This window comes from Saccharomycodes ludwigii, chromosome I, assembly GCF_020623625.1.
Source record: "Saccharomycodes ludwigii strain NBRC 1722 chromosome I, whole genome shotgun sequence".
Taxonomy (NCBI): domain Eukaryota; kingdom Fungi; phylum Ascomycota; class Saccharomycetes; order Saccharomycodales; family Saccharomycodaceae; genus Saccharomycodes; species Saccharomycodes ludwigii.
This window is the reverse complement of record NC_060200.1, coordinates 1,232,501-1,257,087: the sequence shown is the minus strand read 5'-3', so window position 1 is coordinate 1,257,087 and position 24,587 is coordinate 1,232,501. Positions and strand designations below refer to the sequence as shown.

The 24,587-nt window shown below is 30.4% G+C and overlaps 7 protein-coding genes and 4 non-coding genes across 11 annotated transcripts in view; 4 read left to right on the top strand and 7 right to left on the bottom strand.

Moving 5' to 3' along the window:
* Window positions 1–107: 107 nt before the first annotated feature.
* On the top strand, window positions 108–7,253 carry MEC1 (protein kinase MEC1; the record flags this gene model as incomplete). Its single annotated transcript, XM_046078454.1, has 1 exon — window positions 108–7,253. One exon carries the CDS (start codon window positions 108–110, stop codon window positions 7,251–7,253), a length of 7,146 nt encoding a protein of 2,381 aa, XP_045936857.1.
* A 115-nt stretch (window positions 7,254–7,368) lies between these two features.
* Window positions 7,369–10,323, bottom strand: NVJ2 (Nvj2p; the record flags this gene model as incomplete). Its single annotated transcript, XM_046078455.1, has 1 exon — window positions 7,369–10,323. The coding sequence occupies one exon, from the start codon at window positions 10,321–10,323 to the stop codon at window positions 7,369–7,371; it is 2,955 nt and encodes a 984-aa protein (XP_045936856.1).
* A 721-nt stretch (window positions 10,324–11,044) lies between these two features.
* On the bottom strand, window positions 11,045–11,150 carry SCDLUD_000526. The gene has a single exon (XR_006829176.1). It is a non-coding gene; the product is annotated as a snR51 (small nucleolar RNA).
* Window positions 11,151–11,375: 225 nt separating this feature from the next.
* SCDLUD_000525 lies at window positions 11,376–11,535 on the bottom strand. The gene has a single exon (XR_006829175.1). It is a non-coding gene; the product is annotated as a snR70 (small nucleolar RNA).
* A 137-nt stretch (window positions 11,536–11,672) lies between these two features.
* SCDLUD_000524 lies at window positions 11,673–11,785 on the bottom strand. Its single transcript, XR_006829174.1, has one exon. It is a non-coding gene; the product is annotated as a snR41 (small nucleolar RNA).
* Window positions 11,786–12,476: 691 nt separating this feature from the next.
* Window positions 12,477–13,577, top strand: TWF1 (twinfilin TWF1; the record flags this gene model as incomplete). The annotated part of the gene is made up of 1 exon (XM_046078456.1): window positions 12,477–13,577. One exon carries the CDS (start codon window positions 12,477–12,479, stop codon window positions 13,575–13,577), a length of 1,101 nt encoding a protein of 366 aa, XP_045936855.1.
* Window positions 13,578–13,620: 43 nt separating this feature from the next.
* Window positions 13,621–14,511, bottom strand: SCDLUD_000522 (uncharacterized protein; the record flags this gene model as incomplete). The annotated part of the gene is made up of 1 exon (XM_046078457.1): window positions 13,621–14,511. One exon carries the CDS (start codon window positions 14,509–14,511, stop codon window positions 13,621–13,623), a length of 891 nt encoding a protein of 296 aa, XP_045936854.1.
* Window positions 14,512–14,938: 427 nt separating this feature from the next.
* RDS3 (U2 snRNP complex subunit RDS3) lies at window positions 14,939–15,256 on the top strand (the record flags this gene model as incomplete). Its single annotated transcript, XM_046078458.1, has 1 exon — window positions 14,939–15,256. One exon carries the CDS (start codon window positions 14,939–14,941, stop codon window positions 15,254–15,256), a length of 318 nt encoding a protein of 105 aa, XP_045936853.1.
* A 388-nt stretch (window positions 15,257–15,644) lies between these two features.
* SYT1 (Arf family guanine nucleotide exchange factor SYT1) lies at window positions 15,645–20,477 on the bottom strand (the record flags this gene model as incomplete). The annotated part of the gene is made up of 1 exon (XM_046078459.1): window positions 15,645–20,477. The coding sequence occupies one exon, from the start codon at window positions 20,475–20,477 to the stop codon at window positions 15,645–15,647; it is 4,833 nt and encodes a 1,610-aa protein (XP_045936852.1).
* A 738-nt stretch (window positions 20,478–21,215) lies between these two features.
* On the bottom strand, window positions 21,216–21,289 carry SCDLUD_000519. The gene has a single exon. It is a non-coding gene; the product is annotated as a tRNA-Val (tRNA).
* A 945-nt stretch (window positions 21,290–22,234) lies between these two features.
* LEC1 (Lec1p) overlaps window positions 22,235–24,587 on the top strand; it is a gene marked incomplete at both ends in the record, with an annotated part of 3,480 nt that continues 1,127 nt past the window's right edge. Inside the window, one exon of the mRNA XM_046076972.1 lies at window positions 22,235–24,587. This exon is cut by the window's right edge and continues 1,127 nt beyond it. Coding sequence (XP_045936851.1) covers window positions 22,235–24,587 — 2,353 coding nt within the window.

Sequence of the window (24,587 nt, the reverse complement as noted above, 5' to 3'; positions counted from 1 at the left end):
CAAGTTTTCCTTAATGAATGCGACTCACAAAAAAAAATATACATAATATTAACAATTCCATTGTAATTTAAAGCTAAATAGCTAATATAGAATTCACAGGAATACGTATGAATGACGATTTGGCTGCTGTAGAAAAGTACATTGAAAAAATAAGACAACAAACCACAAATGTAATTAGCTATAATATACCGCCAAGTGAGTTTTGTCATTTTTATAACACTAAAAATACAAATGATACAACACTTTCCAGTTTCTTCACCAAGGATACCAAATTTCAAGACGATATCAAAAGAAATACTAAAGCGTTAAAACTATTTTTAAAAAAACTACAAAATAAATGTGTAAATAATGAAAAACTATTGCTTAGAATTTTCGAGGCGTTGGATTTACTTTTCCAGTATAATCCCTTGATTTTTATATACATATTTGATAACGAACCACCATATATTTCTGATAGCTCCAACCAAGGCATTTGGTTTATATTTGAATCTATTTTTCAAATAGTCAAAAAACAAGTAGTAGATAACTACGAATTTGCTAATAAAGTGAATAAAAAGTTTATTTTTGGTTGGTGCTCATTTTCTATTGATTTGTTTGGTATTAATCTGGAAAATTTACTTGTTAATAGAATCAGACTTGAAATTATGGAATTACAATCGGATTTAATGTCAATTTTCAATGATATAAGCAACGGGAAGGCTTCCAGTAGAAATAATTTGGATTTTTTGTGTGATAAATTAACAGAATTTTTAGTTTATTTTGAATGGGCACTTTACATTAAACTACCCGGTGATTTAATAATCGAAAGAAATCTAAGATTTATTTTCTATCTTTTGGGGAATATTGACTCACTCGATATAACAATGTTTTGCTTGATCTTCAAATTTCAAAATAGGTTTTTATTAATTTTAAAGAATTACATTTTTGTCGATAACGTCCTTTCAATAAATAAATTAAATTGTTTTTTTCAAATTATAGATAATATATTAAGCGACTTAACTACAAACCAGTATTATCACGATATACTGGTATTGGGCACTAACAACAATGACCAGTTGGAGAAGTTTATAGTGGAAGAGCTGGACGTTTTACCAGATATCCTTTTAGATGTCTACGAATGTATAGTAGACGAAAAACTGGATATTGTTGATTTTACACAGACTTTAAATGTTGCAAAATGGTTTCAGATATATAATAAAGAAAGCTTGCCCTTCAGCACCAGCTTGAATGGGGTTTTAATTTTTATAATGTGCCAATTTAATGGGAGTAGTTCAAGTTTATTTGTAAATGCTACCGCCTTTCAAAATAAAATCAAAAATATTGAGACAAAATATCTAGAATCAGCAAATATGCCAGTCTTCACCAGGTATATATACCATGAAGTTAAAGAGTTAAATTATAATATTACCGACTTAATAAGCAAAAGAGCTGATTTAAAAGTTTTCTTACACAGCAGATTAATATATACATTAAACAAACCAGGTTTGGATTCATCTGATTTAAAACTATGCATTAGGTTGATTTCCAAATTGGATTGCCAAGTATCTTCAGAATGTGTATGCGTGCATTGCACCACTGATGAAAATAAATGGAATTTAAGAGATGTTGATCCGAATAGATTAGATATAAAATTTAGTTACGGCTACAAGATTTTAGCTGACACTCTTTTGCAAAGGGACTTACAAAAACTATCCATTTCGGTACAATTGGAACTGTTATTTTGCTTAAGAAATATCTTTCACCATTTTCAAGTTCCTTTAAAGTTAGAGGGTCCAATCTACAAATTTGTCACCAAGTGTTATGACTCACAAGATAGAATACTCAGAACCATCAGCAGCGCAATCTTGGTATTATACGCAATAAGTTCAAGGTACAATAATAATGATAAACAGAGTCTTTTATTGATGTCGTTTTTGGAATCACCGCACCCTAATTATACCATAGATACAAGACTAGAAACGTGGGCTCAATTTTTCCTTTCTTCAAGAGACGAGATTGTGGATCCATTATTGAAGAAATTGTTAAACTATGTGAATTCGCATGATTTTATCGAAGAGTATTTTGCAATTTTCCAGATCAGATATATAGCAAAAATAATGGATAATAAGTCTCCGTATCAATTGTTATCGCCTATTTTGCCATTAGTTGTCAGTAAATTAAGTATTCGTTTGGGCACAAATCCTGGCGTTTTTAAAAAAATTGCAAATTTGACAGAGAGACCGATTGATAAATTTTTAGAAAGATTTCAAAGATATATTGTGCCATATGTCATTACTTATTATAAGAAGGATATCATACAACACATTTCCAATATTACTGGCACACCGAAAAAACAAATTGTTTATAAAAATATCAATCGAATAATAGCTGTCTTATTAGTTTCTGGAAACAATTTTTCATTACCAAAGCTAATTGAAATCCTATGCAATTGCGAACCATCTTTTAAAAATAAGAGCATCTCTGATGTTGTTAATTGGTACATTGTTTTGTCAGAGATTGCTCAACTATATGATAATTGTGATGAACTTCAAGCAACGCACGAAAAACCAACAAACAAACTCGTAATAATGAAATGTTTATATTTTGTTTTTAATCTGATGGATGACAAAAGGAACCAAAAAAAGAAACAATTGTATGAAGAGATTATAGCGAAAAATATTTCTGAGGCTTGGAATTTAGATGAAATGAGGCAATTTGAAAAATATATGTCCGAACACATTTTGGGTATTTTCCATTTTTTCAGTTCTAGCATGTCTAACAATATGGAAATAAATACTTATTTTGAAAAAATAAGAATTATAAATGGTGTTACTTTTATGATCAATAATGCCTCAGAACAAGCCTTGATCTCATCCTTGGCTATTATCAGTTTATGCCTACAAGTTGCCATGGAAATTCCGGAAGTTAGATATTACTCCATGAAGGCTTGGTATTGTTTAGTAAAATTGCTATCTGATGAGCAATTATTTACCATAATTGATTTAGTGGTTTATTTCATATGTCAGAGATGGAACAGTTTTGACACGAAAACCAAAACAGTTTGTCAAGAAATATTCAACATCTTACTCACGAATAAAAAAAATTACATAATTGAAAAGAAACCTTCCATAATATACAGCCTAATGAAAAATGAAGAAATAAATTTGATAGATAGACATAAACATTTCTTTCAAAATAATAGAAAGTTTTTTGCAAGATTAGACAATATTAATATATTTTTAACAAATTTGGAGAGCGAAAATGTCTATATTGTTCTGCAAACTTTGGACGATATCAAGCTAATATTATCTTTGATGAAAAAAGATATATCGGAATTTAATATTGCCAGTGTTTCCAAATTATTGGGATTGTTATTGAATGTTTCTTATAAATTCAAACACATTTCGTTCAATATATCGACAAAGGCCACCGAGTGTATTAGTCTTATTGGGTCCGTCGATCCTACTGTTTATAAAATTACAAGAAAGAATAAAGATATTGCTTTTGTTTATGATTTAAGCGACTATGGTCAACAAATCTCCTTTATTATGAAAACTATGAATAAAATTTTAGTACCGGCATTTTGGCAAACCACCAATCGTTCTGAGCAATCCTTCATAGCATATGTCATGCAAGAATATATCAAATTTTGTAATTTGGATTTAAAAAGTTGTGATTTTAGCCAGTCGTCTGAAAAGAAACATTTATGGGATATTTCGTTCAACGATCTAGCTAAAGCTACTCTAGAACCATTAAGATCATCCAAATATTCAATTGGATCAAACAGTGGCGATTACAGTCCATTGATTTATCCATTTTATAATAAAACTATGAAGTTTCAATTTTGGGTCAGAGGTTTTAGTACTGACTTGCTTAAAAGATTAATGTGCATTAGGGAAGAATCCTCAACCAGTGCGACACCTGTTTTCTCAATATACTCTTCTCTTCTTAAAGAAGCCAATGAACAACTTTGCGAATATATTCTACCTTATGCCGTTGGTTATATTTCTCTAAAACGCAGCCCAGAATATAAAATCTTATTGGAAAATATAAAAACCGAATTTTTAAGTATATTTAGGATTGAAGTTGCCAATTTGAATCACCACCAACTGGAAACGCTAAAACAATGCTATGAAGTAATTTTTAAAATTTTAGAATATTGTAAACAGATTTTAGCTCAATACAATCAAAAGAATACAGAATTTAGCAGATTGACAAAGGAGGAACTTAATCAGATTGAAGAATTAGTTGTATGCATTCCATTACATTTAATGGCACAAAGGTCTCTAGAAATGAACTCTTTTGAAAGATCTGTTCTATATTTGGAACAATCATATCGTTCGGGCGAATTTGTTTCAGATAATGATAGATTACGAGAACATCTTCAAACAGCATATGCAAATATCCAAGATCTGGATGCCATTGATGGTGTGCTAAAAAAATTTACAACAATTGAGCTTTCCGGCAAATTGGATGAATTACTTTACAGCGATAACTGGGAAATGGCACAGCAATGTTTAGAAGAGTTGAGCGTGACAAATGTGCAGGATTATTCCATCAATCATAAGTATTTAGAATCTTTACACAAACATCAATTATACGACAAATCTTTGGTTAAACTAGACACTTTAATTACTTCTCCTTGTATCAATGAACATGCGCTAATTCAATATTTAAATTTTGGCTTAGAAGCGTCTGTTATGTATGGAAAATATGAGAAAATTGGGAAATACGTTGGACTAATTGAAAGACGCTTTGAAGATCAACTTAAAAAGAACCTTTATCCTCACATATTGTACAATTATAACATTGCGAAATTGTACACTTTCGTGTATAGGCAGGAATGGGACCAAACACTTGCATGTTTGGACAACTGTAACAAATTAATTGCTAGACACTTTATTACCTCTCCTAACGCAACCACAATCTTAAAAATTAGACAGATCTTTACAAATTTGCATTCTATCCATGATTTAAAGGTTTTGATTGATTCCAGGAAATTTGATACAGTAGGTCCGGAACAAGAAGAACTAACATTGGAAGAAAATTTAGAAAAAAGACTAGTGGCTATTGGTGACGATTTTGGTTCGAAGTATAAGTTGTTATCTTTGAAAAAAACTTTTCTAAACTTATCGTCAAACGATAAGATTTCAAACAAATTATTCCTAACTTATTTTGAAATGGCACAAATATCGAGACAAAATGGTAGACAGGACTTAGCAAGTAAACTATTAATGGATGCATGGTCAGAACATAATAAAAACCAATTTCAGTTAGAATTGGAGTATTCGAACCTATTATGGGAAAGAAACGAAAAGGATAAAGCGTTAAAAATGATTTCTGAAATATATAACCAAATGAAAACGGATAAAGACAATTCCATTGATCAAGAAGAATCAAAAGTCTTGCTAAAATATACACAATGGTTGGATTTATCAAATAGTTCGACATCTTCTCAGATTATTAAGCAATATAAACACACTATATCTCTAAATCCTCACTGGGAAGAACCCTATTTTGCTTTAGGTCTTTTTTACAGTAGATTTTTAGAAAAAAAGAATGCCGAAGGTAGTTACGAAGAAGATGGTAGCTTAGAAAAGGAATCTATAAAATATTTTTTATTATCATTTGAAAAAAACACTACACATGTAAGAGAAAGCTTGCCAAAAGTTATTACCTATTGGCTAAACACATCAGAAAAACTTGTGGAAAATAGAAAAAATTTGGTTTTAAAAACAAACATCGATGAAATGTGTGTACATATTGACAATGCTATTAAGTCATGCCCAAGTTATATTTGGTATTCTGTACTAATCCAATTGATATCAAGAGTGCTACATCCACATCAAAAATCCTCAATCAGAATTGGTAACATTTTATATTTACTTTGCAATGATTATCCCGAACACATATTATGGTACATTGCATCTTTACAAAACTCAAATGAACCAAAAAAGGTGAAATCTGGTCAAAAAATCCTGGAAAAATTTGTAAAAGATAATTCTTACAGAAATGGAAGACAATTAGTAAGTAGTGCTTTAAAAATGGTTGAGACTTTATCACAGATATGCAAATATGAGAAAGGGTCTGGAAAATCGGGTAATAATAATGGGTTTTTGGACAGAGACTTAAAGATAGATTTAAATGTACATTCAAATTTAGTTGTGCCTGTCACCAGAAATTTTGACTCTGTATTACCATTGACAAACTTATCTAGCGACAAATTTGAAATTTTTCCTAACAAAATAACTATAAACAGCTTTGGCTCAGAATTTGTTATTTATCATTCTTTGAGAAGACCTAAAAAGATACAGCTCTATGGTTCTGATGGGAATCTTTATGAGATTCTGTGTAAAATGGAAGACGTGAGTCAGGATAACCAATATATGCAATTTGCCACTAACATGGTTTATTTATTGAAGAAGGACTTGGATTCGAAAAAGAGAAATTTAGGAATTTTAACGTATGCAATTTTATCTCTTAACGAGGATTTCGGTATTATTGAGTTAGTTCAGCATGTTTCCACGGTTAGAAGTATATTGATTAGCAAATATAGTAGTATGAATAAGTTAAGCTTGATCAACAGTGTGGGTAAATATTGGAAAGCCATTCCTCTAAATGATACAGCACAAAGACTTTCAATTTTCCACAATGCGCTAGAGTGTTTTACCCCCGTTTTACACGAATGGTTCTTAGATAACTTCCCGGATCCTATCAATTGGTATAATTCTAAGCAAAATTTTTCAAGGTCATATGCCGTTATGTGCATGGTTGGCCATATCTTAGGGCTAGGCGACAGACATTGTGATAACATTTTGATTAATGTTAAAACTGGGCAAGTTTTACATGTAGATTTTGACATTTTATTTGATAAGGGTAAAGACTTGAAAATACCAGAGATTGTCCCCTTTAGATTAACACATAATTTTGTCGACGCTTTGGGTATTACAGGCATTGAAGGTACATTCCGGAAGGCCTGCGAAGTAACGTTGACTTTAATTAGGGGTAACGAACTGACATTGATTAATGTTATTGAAACTATTATGTATGGTAGAATGGTTCGGAAAACTACTGACGGTAGAATAATAGGTCCTGGAAGAAATAATTGGACCATAAACCAAACTATGGAAGTTATAAGAAATAAAATGAGAGGTATTGATCCTCATGACGGGGTCTCAATTAGTGTAACTGCTCAAACAGATGCTTTAATTAAGGAAGCCATATCAGATGAAAATCTTTGCAAGATGTTCATTGGCTGGCTACCTTTTTGGTAGTTACTTAAGTATCACATGTTGGACAAAAACTTATGCACTATCTCAAATTTTTTTTTTTTTTTTGCTACTATTATTACTTATTAAAATTATATATCTCACTAATTATTAGATTATTTCATTCCTTTTTAATACTGGCGGTATTAAGGATACCTGTGCCTGTCTTTTTTGGTAGGGACGGTGGCGGTGGCGGTAGTGGTCTTGAAACGTTTTTGGTTGCTTGTATTTCTTTGCCGTTAACAGTTAAAATTTTGGTTGATGAGTTTATTGAAGAAACTTTTTTATCAGAATATATACTTTTTTCATTAGACATCTTTTGGAATGGAGTGGAAGGAGATGCAGGAGAAGTGATTAAGGAATGATGTAGTATAGGATCATCTTGTTTAACAAACATGGAAGCTGGTTTCGATTTACGGGCAGTAGAAGTAGAAGCAGTTGATGGTGGCACTGGTGATATATTAATACCAGGCTCATTTAAATCTTTTCTGGGAGAAGAAGGGAGAGAAGAAGGGAGAGAGGAAGAGGAAGAAGAAGAAGGAGAAGAGGAAGAAGAAGAAGAAGAAGCAGCAGAAATGTTAATGGTAGCACCGGTAATGGGAGCAGGTGTATTAGTAGTATTGGGGATGAAAGCATGTGATGTTATCATTGAACCATCTTTGCTTGTATCGGCGGTAGATGTAGTAGTAATTGAGGATCTTTTTCTTCTACTGGAAATCATTTCAGGAATCAGATGTGTATTGATTACACTCTCAGGTAGTTTCTTAACGGTCTCCGTACTGTTATTATTAACATTTCCAGCATTGGTACCGATTTTACCACTGTGATTTTTTGACTCTTTAATAGCAGTTAGTGTTTCTTCATCCCTCTTTCTTAAATCTTCTGAATCCTTTGAATTTGGAATGTTATTTCCAGATACCAAAGAAGTTATACATGTGCCATTGTTTATTGGAGAATTTCCATCTAAACCGTTTAATGTGTCATTTTTGGTTTTTAAATTTTCCTTTAATGAATCGTCATTATTACCGGCTTCACTATTGTGATTATCATCCTCAATATTAGTAATATCTTCACGAACTTCATTCATTAAAGTAGCTGCTGATTCTTTCACGTTTTTGTACCATTTTTCAAATTTCTTTGTGTATTTTTTGGTTTCTCCAGTGTTTTCTTCCGAATTGTCAGTATGTGATTGTTCGCCGGCATCTGCCGATTTTTTTTTTAAATAGTTTTTAAAGTTGCCGACCTTATCAGTTGTTTTGTTACGAACAACCTCCACAGAAGTTCGGTTATTATTGTCAACATCATTATTAGCGTTGATGCCATTAGTGTTTTTTTTGGAACCTAGTGAGTTCAAATCATTTCCCTCAGATAATGGATCTTGCGGAGTGTAGGGGTTTAATAAATCTTGCGATGAGGAAGTGGAGGTTGATGATAGGGAAATTGCAGAAGAAGCATCTTCTTTGTTTTCTTGGTTGCCATGATGGCCGTTAGCATTTAGTTCATCATCAGATTTGTTAGGATGAGCAGAAGTAGTATTACCGCTGCCATCATTTTGATTGGTGTCACCATCTTTTCCATTTTCACCGGTGGAAGAACTTTTGCAATTCGTATTGGCAACCCAAATACCACCTCTATAGAACTGTTCAGAATCGGGGAAGTAATAAACAGTATCGTCCATTGCTGGCCAAACAATTGATTCATTCAAAGCATCTCTTAATTTACTCTTTAAAGCGTTAGTTACCATATTGTAGCTTAATTGTTTACTACTAATCACGGGTTCGATACTTACATCTAGATCTGGTTCATTTTCGAAGCAATACCATATTCTGTTGCTTGGTGGTCTCTTCATAATTAGCATTAAGGTACCTTGTAATCTGTTAACTTTTAAACTAACCTCTAATGGAAATCTTTTAGGTTTACGGAAACCGACAATGTTTAGAGTGGCAATTGTAGATATTTGCAAAGATAACCCACCGGTGTACAAAGTATCTACAGATATCTTACAATCACCCTCAACATTTAATTCTGTACATTTAGGGTTGGTGAAAATGGGCGCTATATCACCAGCATCCACGGAATTGATTTTAAAATCATCCAAAAAATCTGGTTTGTTAATTTTAGACAGTTTTGTATACAATTTCTCCTTGATCAAATTAGCCAGCTTATCATTTTGCTGTAAAGATAAAAACATTCTTCCCAAAAATACATTTAACCATTTGGTAGCTAATTGGCCCTCAGTAGAATTAATAGTCTGAATTAATTTCAACATATCTTTGGTTTTAAAGTGGGCGGTTATTGGAGGCTGAACAAACGAGGATATATTACCAACAGAGGAGAGATTTCTAGTAGCATCAATAAGAGCAAAATACCAATCTTCTTTAACGTAATTATTATCAAAGTATAAGAAATAACATGATTTTGTGGGTAATCTATCAATAGGGATTCCTTGAAAACCATTTTCAGAGGGGTGAGATGAAGGAGAGGAGGAACAATTAGAGAAGGAAGAAGGTGGAACAACCTTAATTTTACCCTTTGGTGTTACATAATCATTTTTGAAGAGAGCAATGCAAGTTTTCTTAGTAAATAAGGAAGCCTCAGAAATACCTTCCCTTGGCCATATAGTAACAAAAAAATTTTTTAAAACAACGGCATGGGATAATCCAACACTTGGCTCATCGCTGTATAAAAAAAGATTTCCATGCTTCAACACACAATAATATGAATTTTTCTTCCTATTCAATTGATCTAAAGTTAAAATGTTGGCGGTGGTATCTGAATTTTCTTGGTTTGATGGTAAAGCTGAAGGATGATAATAGAATTGTTTTGTAACAGTCATCCAACCTTTCTTGAAAACTGACACATCAGTCTTTTCATCGAATTCGCCAGCTTTCAATTGTGGATCAACAGTACTTGATTCCTTTAACAATGGTTGTTTATCTCCTTCTATATGCGTGTCAATGATAGTATTTTTATCTGTTTTGTTTGGTAAATTTATGAACCATAAGTACAAAATTAATGGGATAAAGGTAACGCCACCAAATAGATATATTATTAAGAATAATTTCAAACTTATCATTTATGTAGTAATTAGTAAGATTGTACTTGGCTTTCTTATTGTTGTGCTTGATGTGATTGTGGTTCTTTTCTTTTTTTTTTTTTTTTTTTTTTTTTTTCTTTTAATGCAATCTTGTGTTTTCTTTGATTTTAGTTTAATTTTAAATTATTTATAGAATATTACCATATAGCAATCTAATATTGTAATGTGACAGGACGAGGTTTTTAGAATGTTTATATAAACCAGTGGCAATCTTGAAAGAAGTTTTAGAAGTGTTAAAATATGTGATGGTAATAATGGCTAGTTTCCTTCATTATTTTTTTGTTTTCTTTTAATTTTTGAATTTAGAAAGGGGCGCAGCAGAGAAATGTAAATAGAGAAATTTTTTTTTTTTTTAATTTGTTTGTTATTAAAATTAACACTTGTTATATTCCAAAATGTTCCATTTCCCTATCCAATTTATACCTCTACGAATTATACAAGATTCAAGTCTAGGTTACAGATTAACCGATAAAATAATTTGCAATTCATTTATTATTCTTTTAAAAAAGAGCGCTTTCAAGAAATCACAAAATGTCATAATCTGCCATTTACAACATTCTTTGCTAGTTTACAAAGACAAACGCAATTCTAAGTCAAAAAAAAAAAAAAAATTAAGAGGAAAAAGAAAAAATGAGATAGTAACAACGTTGTCACTACTAATAATAAAACAAAGTCAAACAAATAAAATAAAATAGATTTGGGTCAGAGTCATTAAATCAGTTTTTTTTTCGTTTTTGTGTTCATTGGAATACAGTACTTAAACTGCATCCTTAGACAGTGTGAATATGAAAAAGATCATCACATATATCCACTTTCATTTTATTAGTTCAACTTCAAGAAACCTGGTTCTCTTTGAGTTCCATACTTATTACTAAAAATAAATATCTGACGGATAAAATATAGTAACTAGTAAATACCTGTTACCTAACAGGACGTTGTAATTTTTTTTTTTTAAGAGTATTGGCATTTTTTCTTCCTTTTTGATTGTGAATGTAATATTCCTATTATTCAAAAAATAATAAAATAAAATAAATCAGCTATCTTGCGACCACTCATCACTTCTCAACTAACCAATGCCCCTTAATAAATTTTGTACACAAAAGAGCACGGCTACTATCCCATTGGAATAGTGATTAGAAGATACTTAAATATGTCCGCCCGGTCGATAAATAAACAAAAATCATCACATTTATAAGTAATTATATTCACAAGCCAGACAAAAAAAAAAAAAATAGCCATACACTATAACAACAGAATATGTCACAATGAAATACGAAAGTTAATGTTCAAAACTGAAAATGGTACAAAAAAATAATTCAAATAATATATGTTCTCATACAAGGCTGAAACTTAACGATTATGGGTTTTGTCGACATATAGTTCGTAAACTATTCAGTCGGAACAATTGGTAAATGAAAAATACAGTTTTAATCATAGAAAAAATATTAAAAAAAAAAAAATATCTTTATTAATCCGTAACATTATTTCAATTAGTGAACATTAAACTGTTTAAATATTCTAGATCATTATAGTGTACCAATAATAACATTATTATTGTCAACTTTTTCTCTCTTTTTCTTTTTCCTTTCCCTTTTTATTTTCATTAGATTTTGAGATTGAATAAGACTGGTTCATAAATAAGTAAATACTGGATACTGTAGAAACCTAAATAAGAGAAAGAGAAGTATTAGGCTTTTATATATTACCAGAGGAAACCAAAAAAGAAAAAAATATAAAACAAAACGAGAGAAAAATTTAGCAATGATTTTATTTTTTTATTTTTATTTTTTTTTTTTCCTTTTTTTTTATTTTTTTCTATAGGGCATTTTTTTTTATGTTTTTTTATTTTTGTGATTTTCAATTCTTTTTTATATTCAGCCCTAACGCAGGGTTAGACATGACTTCGTATAGAATGAGATAGGAAATACACTTGGCCCTGTCTTTCTACCCCCCCCCCCCCCCCCTTTTTTTTTTTTTGTTTTTTCTTTTCTCTTTTCTTTTCTTTTCGCTCTAAAAACTTTAGTTGTTTATTTTGTAGACTTAAGGAACAAATACTATATTAAATAAGCTAAAATAACTAAAATCTTAGAATTTAATAAACCGACAAGAAACAACAACAAAGGAAATCAAAAATGTCTACTCAATCAGGTATTTTAGGCGATGAAAAATTGTTAGAGGCAATCGCTCATAATCCATCAAAACAGGTTATCCTAGCACAAATCAATAAAAGCTGTGATACAGTACAATTATTCAAAAGTTTAGATTCTATCGAAGAATTGCATGCATTTCTTTCCAATGAAGAATCAAAAAATTCCAATTTCGAATCCTTTTATATTTTAGTTCCAATTAATCTGAATAACTCCTCTTCTTCAGCCACCAATAATGATACAAGTTACGATTTTATAACTTACATCCCCGATATTTCACCTGTTAGGCAGAAAATGTTATATGCATCGAGTAAATTAAGCTTACAAAGACAAATTGGCACTTCTAAAATAGGTGTTAATCTATTACTTAATTCAGTCGAAGAGCTAATCCCAACCAATTTGAGAAAAGAATTAAGTGAAAGTGCTTCAAACAGTGACAATCAGTCAATAACCAATACTACCGGCTTGAAGAAAATTGATGTCAGTGTTTTGAGTGAATCAGAGTTAGCTAATTTAGAAATATCTAGGCAACAATATAAGCAACAATTAGTATCACAAACAAATGGGTCTGGCAGTCAGCTAAGTTTTAAAATTAATGACAATGGTCAAGATTTACTCAATGGATTTTTTAAACCAAATAATATGGTCCATAACTATAATTTCATTAGCTTGCTCATTGATATTTCCTCTGAACTTGTTAATGCAACTAATGAATCAATGATCGACAAAGTTAGTGAACTGCCATCAAAAATTATTACTGAACATCCTACTTATTCTTTATACAAATCATCCTCAAAAAATGACAATACGTTTGATCAATATTTTTTTATTTACAGTTGTCCTTCGGGCAGTAAAGTTAAAGAACGTATGTTATATGCGTCCAACAAACAAGGATTGATTAATCATTTAACTGACCAGTACGGCATAACCTTTGCTAAAGTTATTGAAATTGGTGATGCCGACGAGCTAGAATTGAGCGAGTTGAAAAGCAGAGACGAAGAAGAAGAAAGTTCCGCCAACAATCTAAACAATAGATTAAAGTTTAATAAACCAAAAGGTCCACCAAGAAGAGGTGGCCATAAATAGTCAAACAGTTGACACACACACACAAGTATATATATATACATATTTACATTATTATTAATTTATCATTTTGCCGCACTATAATCTGTTTTGGAGTCAAAATCCCAGATATTTCAGATTCACATAACTTCAAGGCCAATTCTTTATGATTTTTACTTGATGTTTTGTATAATATTCTAGATACTTTCTCATTAATCTGTTTGTATTGCTTTTTACTAAAAGCTGTAGAACGTTCCATTTCCATCTTGTGATTCGCATTGTAATATATAGGATCTAAAATGCCCCGAACTATATTACAAAGCTTTTCTTTTCTTTCTCTTTCTTTATTTTGATGGTATAAGGTTCTTGTAAATTTACACATATTTTCGTAAGTTTCCTCTATAATTATGTCTTCATGCTTGGACTTTCCATTAAAACTGTCTTTCCTCTCTGACATTAAAAGTAACGATGCTTTTTGTATCCTATCAACGCTCAAGATGTTAATCCAGAAATATTCAAAATCTAGTATAACTTTTTTTTCAAACTTTTTAGTTACATGTTTGGTATTTTCGTTGTATTCATGATGGGTTGTACTTATTGTGTATTGCTCTTCTTCATTTATTCTGGATCTACAAGTTGGACATTTAATATTGGTATTAGCAAAAACATTTCCATTATTAGTACTGGCGTTACAAAAGTCAAACCACTTGTGCAAACATTGCTGATGATATTCATGTCTACACGGTAACAGTACCGATACGATTTCTTTTATTTTTATAGTTTCTTTACTTTTAAACAGAGTATGCTCATAAATGGGTTCTAAACAAATAACACATATGGTATCATTATATTCAGACACTTCAATATTTTTTCCGGTATACTTTTCATTTCTACTTATGTTTATATTAGTAGTAATATTATTACCATTATTGGTGTTAGACCTGTAATCCCCAGACATTATATTATGTATTTATTTTTTGTTTTATTATTTTGGAAGAAGAAAGAGGTAGCTTAATACCTTTTGGTAAAAAAAAAGATATAGTTATCTGTTTGCTATTATTCTAATTTATAAAAATGTTTTTATCCTTCTTGATTTAAATTTAGATAAATACCGAGTAAAACAATATAAGCTAAATGTACTAAAATAAAAAAAAAAAAAATAAGACAAAATTTAGGGATACCTTGATGTATATATATATATTTATTTATTTTTTGTCCAAGTCCGAAAACCTAAATCCGAAGATACTTTTCCAAATTGGAAATATCAAGTCCAAATATAAAATCTCTTTAAATTTGACCTTAAACAAAACCCTTCCATTACATAATAGTACATCATAGTATTTAAGGCTATCATGTAATACAAAGATAAAAAGAATAATAGCAATATGTCTCGCCACCAATTTGATTTAGTTATGTGCCTTAATGAACCAGGAAAACACATTGGTAAAGTTTGTGATAAATGCGATGGACGCTGCCCTATTTGTGATTCTATGGTTAATCCAACTATAAAAGTTAGAATATGTGACCAATGTAGTAATAATACTACAAAAGAAACTTGCATAATATGTGGTGCTAAAAATTTGGCAAAAAATACCGCTTATTATTGTTATCAATGTTATATTTTGGAGAAGAATAAAGATGGATGTCCCAAAGTTATAAATGTTGGAAATAATAAAATTGAAAGACATTTTAACCAAGCTTGAAAAAGAATATCGAACAGATACGAAAAAAAAAAAAAAAAAAGGCTCCAATAAATAAAATAAAAATGTCACAAGTACTATTAGGAATATAGTAGCCATATTTTATTAATTATATATATACATATATGTGTTATGTATGTATTTGTGTTCTATCATGCTTTTAAAATGTACTGTTATTATGTACGTAAAGGAAAAAATGAATTAAAAAATTTAAAAAAAAAGAAAAGAAACAAAGCTAGATGAAAATGGTTCTTTTTTATATTAATATCTTTTTATTGTAGATCCTATTCTGCGAATATTAATTTAAGATATTTTTATTCTTCTAACATCTATTTTGTAAAGCATCAGTTTCAGTAAATTTTTTTTTTTCCCTTGCTCGTTTCTCAAGATTCTATTTAATATTTGTCCCATGTAAAATATTATTTTTCTCATCAATCTCAATCTTATTCTCGTTATCTTCTTCATGTGTACCAGTATCAGCGGTTTCCTTAGTTAGAGTGCCTATTGAGCTATTTACCAATTTTGTATGCAACCTGTTTTTAACCTGTTTTTCCAGATCCACCAAATCATATCCAAAAATATGACAAACACTTTTAATGATATCTATATAAACTTGATTTCTGCACACTTCATAAAAACACCAACCATGTTTAACTTTCAATTGTTTTAAATACAAAATTAATTCCTCATAAGTTTTTTTTGATAATGGAACACAAGTTCCAGTAAATTTGAGTGTTGCTTCAATTTCCTTTAGGAAAAATTCTTTGGCCGACTTTGATTTTTCCCATTTGGCTAATCTTTCCACCATATCCATTCGTTTAATTGGAATTAAGGAATTGGGAACCGTTTTCAATTCCAAGTTACAATGTTCAAACGCAGACACAACGTTTATTGAATCGACCCAGTAGTCTATTTCCCTTAGATTATGGCAATAATATATCTCCCTTTTATTAGCGTTATAAATTTCAAAAGCATGTGGCTCAATCTTGTTTACAAATAAACCATTACCGCTCAATATGGATTTTAATTTTTTACTGGATATCGGAGTAAAATCAACTAGATAATTGGACACATCGTTGATCTTCATGATTTCTGGGTGAACCCAGTCATTATTCTCAAAAACAAATAATCCAATAACTGTTAATATGCAGAAAACTTTTTTCCATTTATCAGCGGAAAAGTGGTGTTGTCTGATTTCTTCGTGATTACCAACCACTGATAACGCATTCTGCTGCCTTTTCACTGCATTTAACTTTTTCTCTTTGTCAATTTCTATATTTATCAACTTTAGATCTTTTTCAAGCTCCTCATAATAATCACCCCCATCCCCAACAAAATCGGTACCAAAGGTCTTATAGTATAAACTACTCACTTTATCAGAATAATTATCGAGACCCAACATATCATTATTACCTTTGCTATTAAACACATTATTGTTGTTGCCATTAGAAGAATTTGCTCCATTATTATTAATGTTATTATTACTACTACCACTACCACTATTATTATTATTATTATTATTATTATTATTATTATTATTATTATTATTATTATTATTATTATTATTATTATTATTATTATTATTACTATTATTATTATCACCATCATCACCATTATCGCTATTATTATTTATGTTTACTGGAATAATACTATATCTTCTTTTTCTAACAGTGCTTGTATTATTGCAATTAGAAGAACTCGCATTCCCAGATCCATGGTTTTTCTTATTTTTCCTCCTTTTAGGCACCGACGAGACATGAAGGTATAAAGACCCCATTTGAATAATTTTAACATATTTCCACAATTCACTAGTATCTGCTTCAAAAGTAGTTATGTTTTTATTAACCAAAGCTGTTTTGATTTTTCCATTCTTTAATACATCATTTTCATTAAATTTTAGGTACCCACCCTTCAAATCTTTAATCATCATCGAGTACTTGATATAATTTTTATACCTTAAAGAATTTTTATCAATAATGGCCGGCACTTCTTGCTGGCTCGATGCTCTATCCAGAAAATTAAACATATCAGAATGTAAACTAGATACTGTAATAGAATTAATTGTATCATTAATAATATTACTATAGATATCCAAATTTTCAAAAAAATTATTTTTCGAAACCGATTTCCCATCGATAAACGGATTTATTCCAGCATACGATGGTGATCTTGGGGATATTGTCTTTGTAATTGGCGAAGAGCCAATATTGTTATTGACATTTGGCTGAGGTAAATCTAATGATGATGAGGATGAAGCTAGATTCGGTTGTAAATAAGATGAAAATGGCAAATATGAGGACACTCTATTAAAACTACCATTATTATTGAGCGTCTCATTTGAAAAATTTGATGATGCATAGGATGGAGAAAATGATGACAAACATTCCAAAAATTCGGGATAAATAGATAGTAATTCATGCGACTGAATTAAATCAATGGGTGAATACAGCAAATGGGAGTTTGCAGTCTTAAAATTATCATTTTTACGCAAACTTGTATCACTCTCTGTAGGGAAGGGAAAATGTATTGTTGGGAACTCCTTATTGGTAATGTTATCAAAAAAATAGCCTAACACTTCGCTCGAAATCTTATCTCCATGTGATTCAGTATCTGACTTAATCAATTCTATAAACTCTTTTCTACTGATTTTATTCTTATTATTGAAATTAAAATGGTCTGTATGTAGCATTAATAAAGAGAAGCTGATAAAGTAAACTTGTCCATGATCTGACCATATAGAAGGCTTCGAATCTTGAAAATATTTTTCGCTAAATGCCATTATTATACGATCTATTTGTTGTGTTTCCTTTGGTAATTGAATAAATAGTAATAATTTCCGTAATGAAATATCTAAAGGTTCGTTTTTAAAATCAAATCTTGTAAAAATAAAATATTTTAATGTCTTGTTTTTAAATTCAGAATCACTTTGGCTTAGAATGTAGGTTATATATTTTCCATACGAGTTAATTTTTGCTAAATAGGTCTCTTCAGTGTCATTTTCCAAATCAGGCTCTGCTGGCTTGGGCAATAATTCCAAGTTGACAAATTTCGACCCATTCATCAGGGATGAAGCAGAAGAAGACCCACTATTATTGTTGAAACCTGATATATTTGACAATGATGGTGTTGATTTTAAACTGACAAAATTACTTATAGCATTAACAATGGTATTACTTCTTTTATGAGGAGTAAATGCAGGTGGGACGAAAGAACTACTTGTAGATTCCTTAAATGAAGTAGATGAATCAGGTAAATGGGTTATTCCCAGACTCGAACGCGAATCCAAACTCTTAAAACTATTTGACCTTTTTTGCAGTGAGGTTTTGGTTGAAGGCAACTTGTTCAATGCAGTACTGTTATTGACGCGATTATTGGTACTGTTACCTACATTTTCCAATAAAGGTGGTGAAGCGGACAAGGATACTTTTGCATTGCTTTGATAATCGTATGCCCCTACTGTTTTACTCCTTTTACGAGTTAATAATGTTTGGTTAGGCACGCTCAAGTTATTTTTCAAAGTTGATTTATTTGCAGCTGCTGAGTCATTAATACCAGAAGAAATAATATTGTTGCCAGTTGTATGTGACATGGTATTTATTTCCATATTACTTGAAGTATTTTTTTCATTTTTATAAACTGAAACCTTGGTATTAGTTTTTAAAGCTCTATCTGAGTTTGATCTATCAATATTTTTCCCAGAATATAGCATATCATTAGAAACATGTCTTCCATTAACATTAGTTTTATTTAACTCTCCATTTATCAAAACATCTTCAATAGTGCAACTGTTTCTAGCATTATTATTATTATTATTATTATTATTATTATTATTATTATTATTGACATCGTCACCATCAAAAAACAAGTTATTTCCTGAGGAAGATAATAGTGTTATTTGTGGGGTGTTAGGATTCACATTGTTACTAACATTATTCATAGCAAAATTATCTACCACGAGAGAAACATCTGAACTGGAGCTGGTCTCTCTTGACCTTGGACTTCCAGTTAATATTTCAGTTGCTTTGATCGGGCTTTTAGATCCTAATAGTCTATTATACCCAATACTGCTACTGTTATTTGGCTCATCAAGTAAAATAATATCTATAGGAGACGAAGATACTCCTGGATGAAGAAGTGGGGTAGACGGTAGATTCGAAGCCAAGTTAGAATTTGAATTAAAAGTAGATATTTCACCATTATTTGAAAAAACATTTTTGGTACTTTCATTTGATATTAAATTGCTATGGGTGGCATTACTGGACAGTGGCGATGTCGAAACTTTACTTGCTAAAAAGGATATTGACTTGTTTAATTTTGATTTTAGCGATGATGTCGATGATTTTGTGGATATAGTTTTCCCGTCCATGCTATTCCAGCCACTATTGTTATTTGTATTACAACCACCAGTGGTGTTCTTGTGTATAAATGATTTAACAGTTTTAGGGGAAACATCTGGAGGTGTACTAACCGAGCGAAATCCAATTTTTTTAAGCCCTTTGAAATCCAGTTTTTCTGAGAAAATGTCATTTTTCTGGGATTTGTTTGACACTAAAGTTGCATGTTGATCAATCTCCAAACTTTTACAGTTACGTTTGCTTTTAATTTCATCAGAATTAATCTCAATATCACGTAGGGTTAAATCTTCAAGTTGAGCATCTAGATTTTTGTTATTGTTGTAATTCGTAGGAAGTACATGCTCTTCACTTTTACATTTATGTATGCTTGAATTTTTTGATAAATTACTTACAATACTAGGTTTTGATATATGATGATTATCACTATGTTCACTGGCAGAAACATCCGAAGTAATACTATCACTATCATTCGATTTTTCAAAATCGAATTGTTCATCTATTGGATCATTATTTTCCATGACTGATATATGGGGTAGTGTGATTTTATTCTCTTGTTCAACTTTTATATTTTTTATAGTTTCAATTTCCTCTTCATTTGATATTTCTTCTTCAATAGCATTCAATGATTTTTTGTTAGAAAAATTATATTCATTAGCAGTATCGTAAGTATCACCATTTGGCGATAGATGAATATTTGAAGTAGGGCTTTTAACTATATCAACATTATCCCTGGAAAATTCCTTCTCTTTTAAACATTCCGAAGTAGTGTCATTTTGGGTAGTTATTTTTCCTGCCTGTTGATGCTCAACTTCAACTTTACATGTATTATCGTTATTAGCATCATTAGCATTATTATTATTCCTGAACATTTTTTTCTTGACAAAATTTGCTAGGTAGTGGCTCATACTGAATTTTTTTTTTTTTTTTTTAGCTTTCTTTGTTAATCTATATTCTATTAATTTGTTGTTGTGGATAAGTTTAAAATTTTGATTATCAAACAAAGGAGTCACTGAAAAAAAAAAAAAATGAAAAGAAAGAGATAAAGAAAAAAAACCCAAGGATAATGATAGTAACAATAATAAAAGGGAAAAGAAAAAAAAAAAAGTTGGAAATTGGACAAAGTGTAGAACCGATATTACAATGCTTTGAAATGTTGAACTTATTCTGATTTTGTACTTGCAGTTTCTAAAATCAGCTAGCACCAAGATAAAGGATTAAAAATATAACAAGTTAAGAAAAGATAAAAAGGCAAAGAAAAAAGATAAAAGGCAAAGAAAAACGATAAAAAGACAAAGAAAAGCGATAAAAAGGTAACAGTGAAGAGTTATTATTTATTTTATTACTAAAATATTGTTATGGAGTTTTTATTTTACAAAGAGAGAAGTCAATTGATTAATTGATACTTACTTCAATATATTTTTTTTATTTTTTTTTTCAAACAATGTTCACTATTTTGATGTGTGAGGGGAAGAAGAAAAAAAAAAAAAAATAAAAAAGTGAGGGTCAATCTAACTCTAAAAATAGGGGAAGAAAATCATTAAAGTGTAAAAAAATTTGTCAGTATATTTGGCAAAATATAAGGCGAAAAAAAATTAATAGTCTAGCCATGATTTTGCCCAGGATCGAACTGGGGACGTTCTGCGTGTTAAGCAGATGCCATAACCAACTAGACCACAAAACCGTAGCTGCACGTATCGTTCAAGTATAAGTTCAATTTATTCACAAGACACATATAAAATGCATTAAGAATACGCGATTAAAAAAATCTCTATTGTTAACAAGAACATATTAAAAAAAGATGTCACAATAAAAAAAAATTAATCATGTATAAAGGGATATCTTATTAAAAGGTCTAGTTATTAATCTATTCTGAAATATATAACTTTAAGTTTATAGTTGATATTTAGAATTTTGATAAATAAATTAGTAACATGGCATGCTTCATCCAAGTGTAACTCAGGAGTATTCGTAGTGATTACAGGTTCAAATTCTATAATTAATTTGTTAGTCTATTTGAATCTTTATATATCAATATAAAAGATTACTTAACTGTAAATCAATCATTAAGAGTATTTTGAATAATATTCTTTCTTCCTTTTTTTTTTTTTTTTTTTTTTTATTTATTTATTTTCACAAATTTTATTTTCAACTCCTGCGTCTCTTTAACACTTTACCTTTTGTACAAGATGCTGTTCCGCTTTACTTGCAGTTGTTTATCCGATAATTTTGTATAGGTAGTGAATGTTTTTTCTTTTTTTTTTTTTTATTGGACTTTCAACAAACTAATGCGCAAAGGCGAAGTTTTAGCTTACTTTCCCCCCCTATTTCTCATTATTAAATATATGACCTAATGAATAATTTCTCTATTCTTTTAATTAATATCAAATTGAAAACATGTCCTTTCATATCTTGATATATATACATTTTTATTTATTTTTTTTTTTTTTTCAGTGTTTTTCGTTCATTTATTCTTTTTAATTATTATTCCTTAATATCCATTTATCATCAACACTGTTACAATAAAAGTTCAACGATTTTTACTGCTTCTCTAGATACTTATAATACAAGGGTGAGAGAAGCAAAAAGAAAAAAAACAAAGCAAAAGATCTTGAAATAATTTGAAAACATGAGTAAAGTAAATAACTCAATTAACGGTGGCGATCATGAGGAGAGACAGCTAGATATGGCTACGACCCTTGATTCTAATACAACTACTGATTCCACAACTACAAAAGATTTTATCGAATTTAACCCAATGGAAGAACATTATTTCAAAAGAGAGTTGATTATATTAGAATTAAGAAAGGAATTCGATGATTTAAATGACGTTAATGCTTTGAAACGGTTTGGATATCCATTTTCATCTGGTTCCTCTAAAAGTTCCAATTCTACAAGCAGTAGTTCCCACTTGCCCAGCATTTTGAATACTAAATTAAGTCATACTTCCTCTTCTCCTTCCATCAATAACAATGTTGTCAGTTCCGATAATATGATTGTGAAAACAGATTTCCCATTATTGAATTATTTTTTAAGAGAATTTGTGATCACATTTCCACTATTATCTTCCAACAAAGCAAGTCAAGAAGATTTTTGGCAAAATAAAGTTCAAAAATTTTTTGAACATTTTATGAATATGCATTTTAGTTCTAGTTATGACAAGCAAGAGTTAACTAAAAGGAAAAAACTTGGTATTAAATTATCAAAGATTATTTTATTGATATATAATTCCGGTATTGGTGTTTCCAAAGAGGTTCGATATTATAATTGTGACAAATACTTTATTTTAGCCACCACGGAGGAAGAAGAAAAAAGAGAAAAAAGCATTCAAAAAGAATTGACGATGGTCAATAGTAAAGACGATGAAATTCATAAGCTTAGGAAAAAATCTCAGCTAGACAAATTTTTAATGCCCAGCAGAGAAAATTTGTTAAACTTAATCACGAACCAACCCTTTTTCCTAAATGGCTGGGACGTAAACGTTGTTTCAGTTGTTACTGCAGATAGGTTCAATGGGTTAACTAAGACTTTAACGGAGGCTAATTTGAAGTCAAAAAACAAATTGGCTAAAAAATACGCACCTACCAAGTTATTTTCCAAATTGTCATTCTACGGCAATTCTAACAGCAGCAGTAACACTCAAAGTAATACAGTTAATGAAAATTTGAAAGCTAAGGGCTATTATTTTATTTTGAAAATTGTTAATGAGTCTCATCCAGATAATGTTCGTTATTTGGCCAAGAGTTATCATGATTTTAAAGCCTTGAACAGTTCCTTAGAATTAGAATTTCCAAGTAAATTATTGCCTAGGTTGCCCCATAGAAATAAAATGGGCACCAGCATAATTACCAAGCAGTCGAAGAGTTCTAAAACTGGGGAAACCATTGTATCTTTTAAGCCACAATCTACCACCGAAGACACCGAAGAGGTGGATAACAATTCTTATGACAATTCCACGGTTAGTTCCACCGCAAACAATAAGGGAGAGGAGGATTTAACTCCAAAATTTGAAAAAGAGCTAAAAAAGGAATTTGAAAAAATAAAGAAAACCCAAGAAGAAATGGATAGAGAAAATAAAGAATCTTATGATTATGATGATGAAGACGAATATGATGCTGAGAATGTGTCGCACAGTGGGTTTTTTGATGCTAGCGATGAGAAGAATTCTACTTTGCCCAGAGAAAAAATGAGATTATCACTTAGGAAATATCTACGTTTGCTGTCTTCAGATAAAGATATCAGTAACGGTTTAGTGTTAAAAAAATTTTATGAAACTAGTAACTACGAGTTACCGTCATCCGAGAAAATGTTTAGCAATGAAATTAAAAGTGATATACGTAATCGGACTTTGATGGATTTAACCAACTTGGAGAACCAGATAAAATTTCAGAAATTAGCCTTTGATCAATCTTTAAGGTTGAGAAACTCAATGAGACAATTTAGAACTAACATTTTGCATGATGAAAAGTTTATTTTAAGTATTTTTGCAGAGTTAAGAGACAAAGAAAATTTGGCAGATTTGAGTCCTTTATTATTAGAATTTTTTGATTGGTGTAAAGTTCAAGTTAGCGCCACTATTTATCAACTATTTTTAGGGAATGATCAAAGTTATGAATTTTACATTCGTGTTAGAAGGTTTCATAAGTTAATACCTTACAATGTTATTACGCAAATTTTAAGATTTACTAATCCGATGGCAATGATGAAGGGCTTAATGGATTTGTTTATGGCACAGCCCCCCTTTGGAGGTAGTTCTTTACTACAAACTATGTTTTCCACTATATTGAGCGATGAGTTAAAAAACCAAGAGAAGTTGATTCACAACTTGGAAAATATAATTAAAGATGAAAATCACAGGTCTGGAGCAAAGTTGGTGGATATTCTTCACAAAGCTGTTTTTGATGATAATTATGTTGATATGGAAAAGATGTTTGAGCAATCCAAAAAGTTGTGTATGCCATTATGTGTTGTTATTATTATGG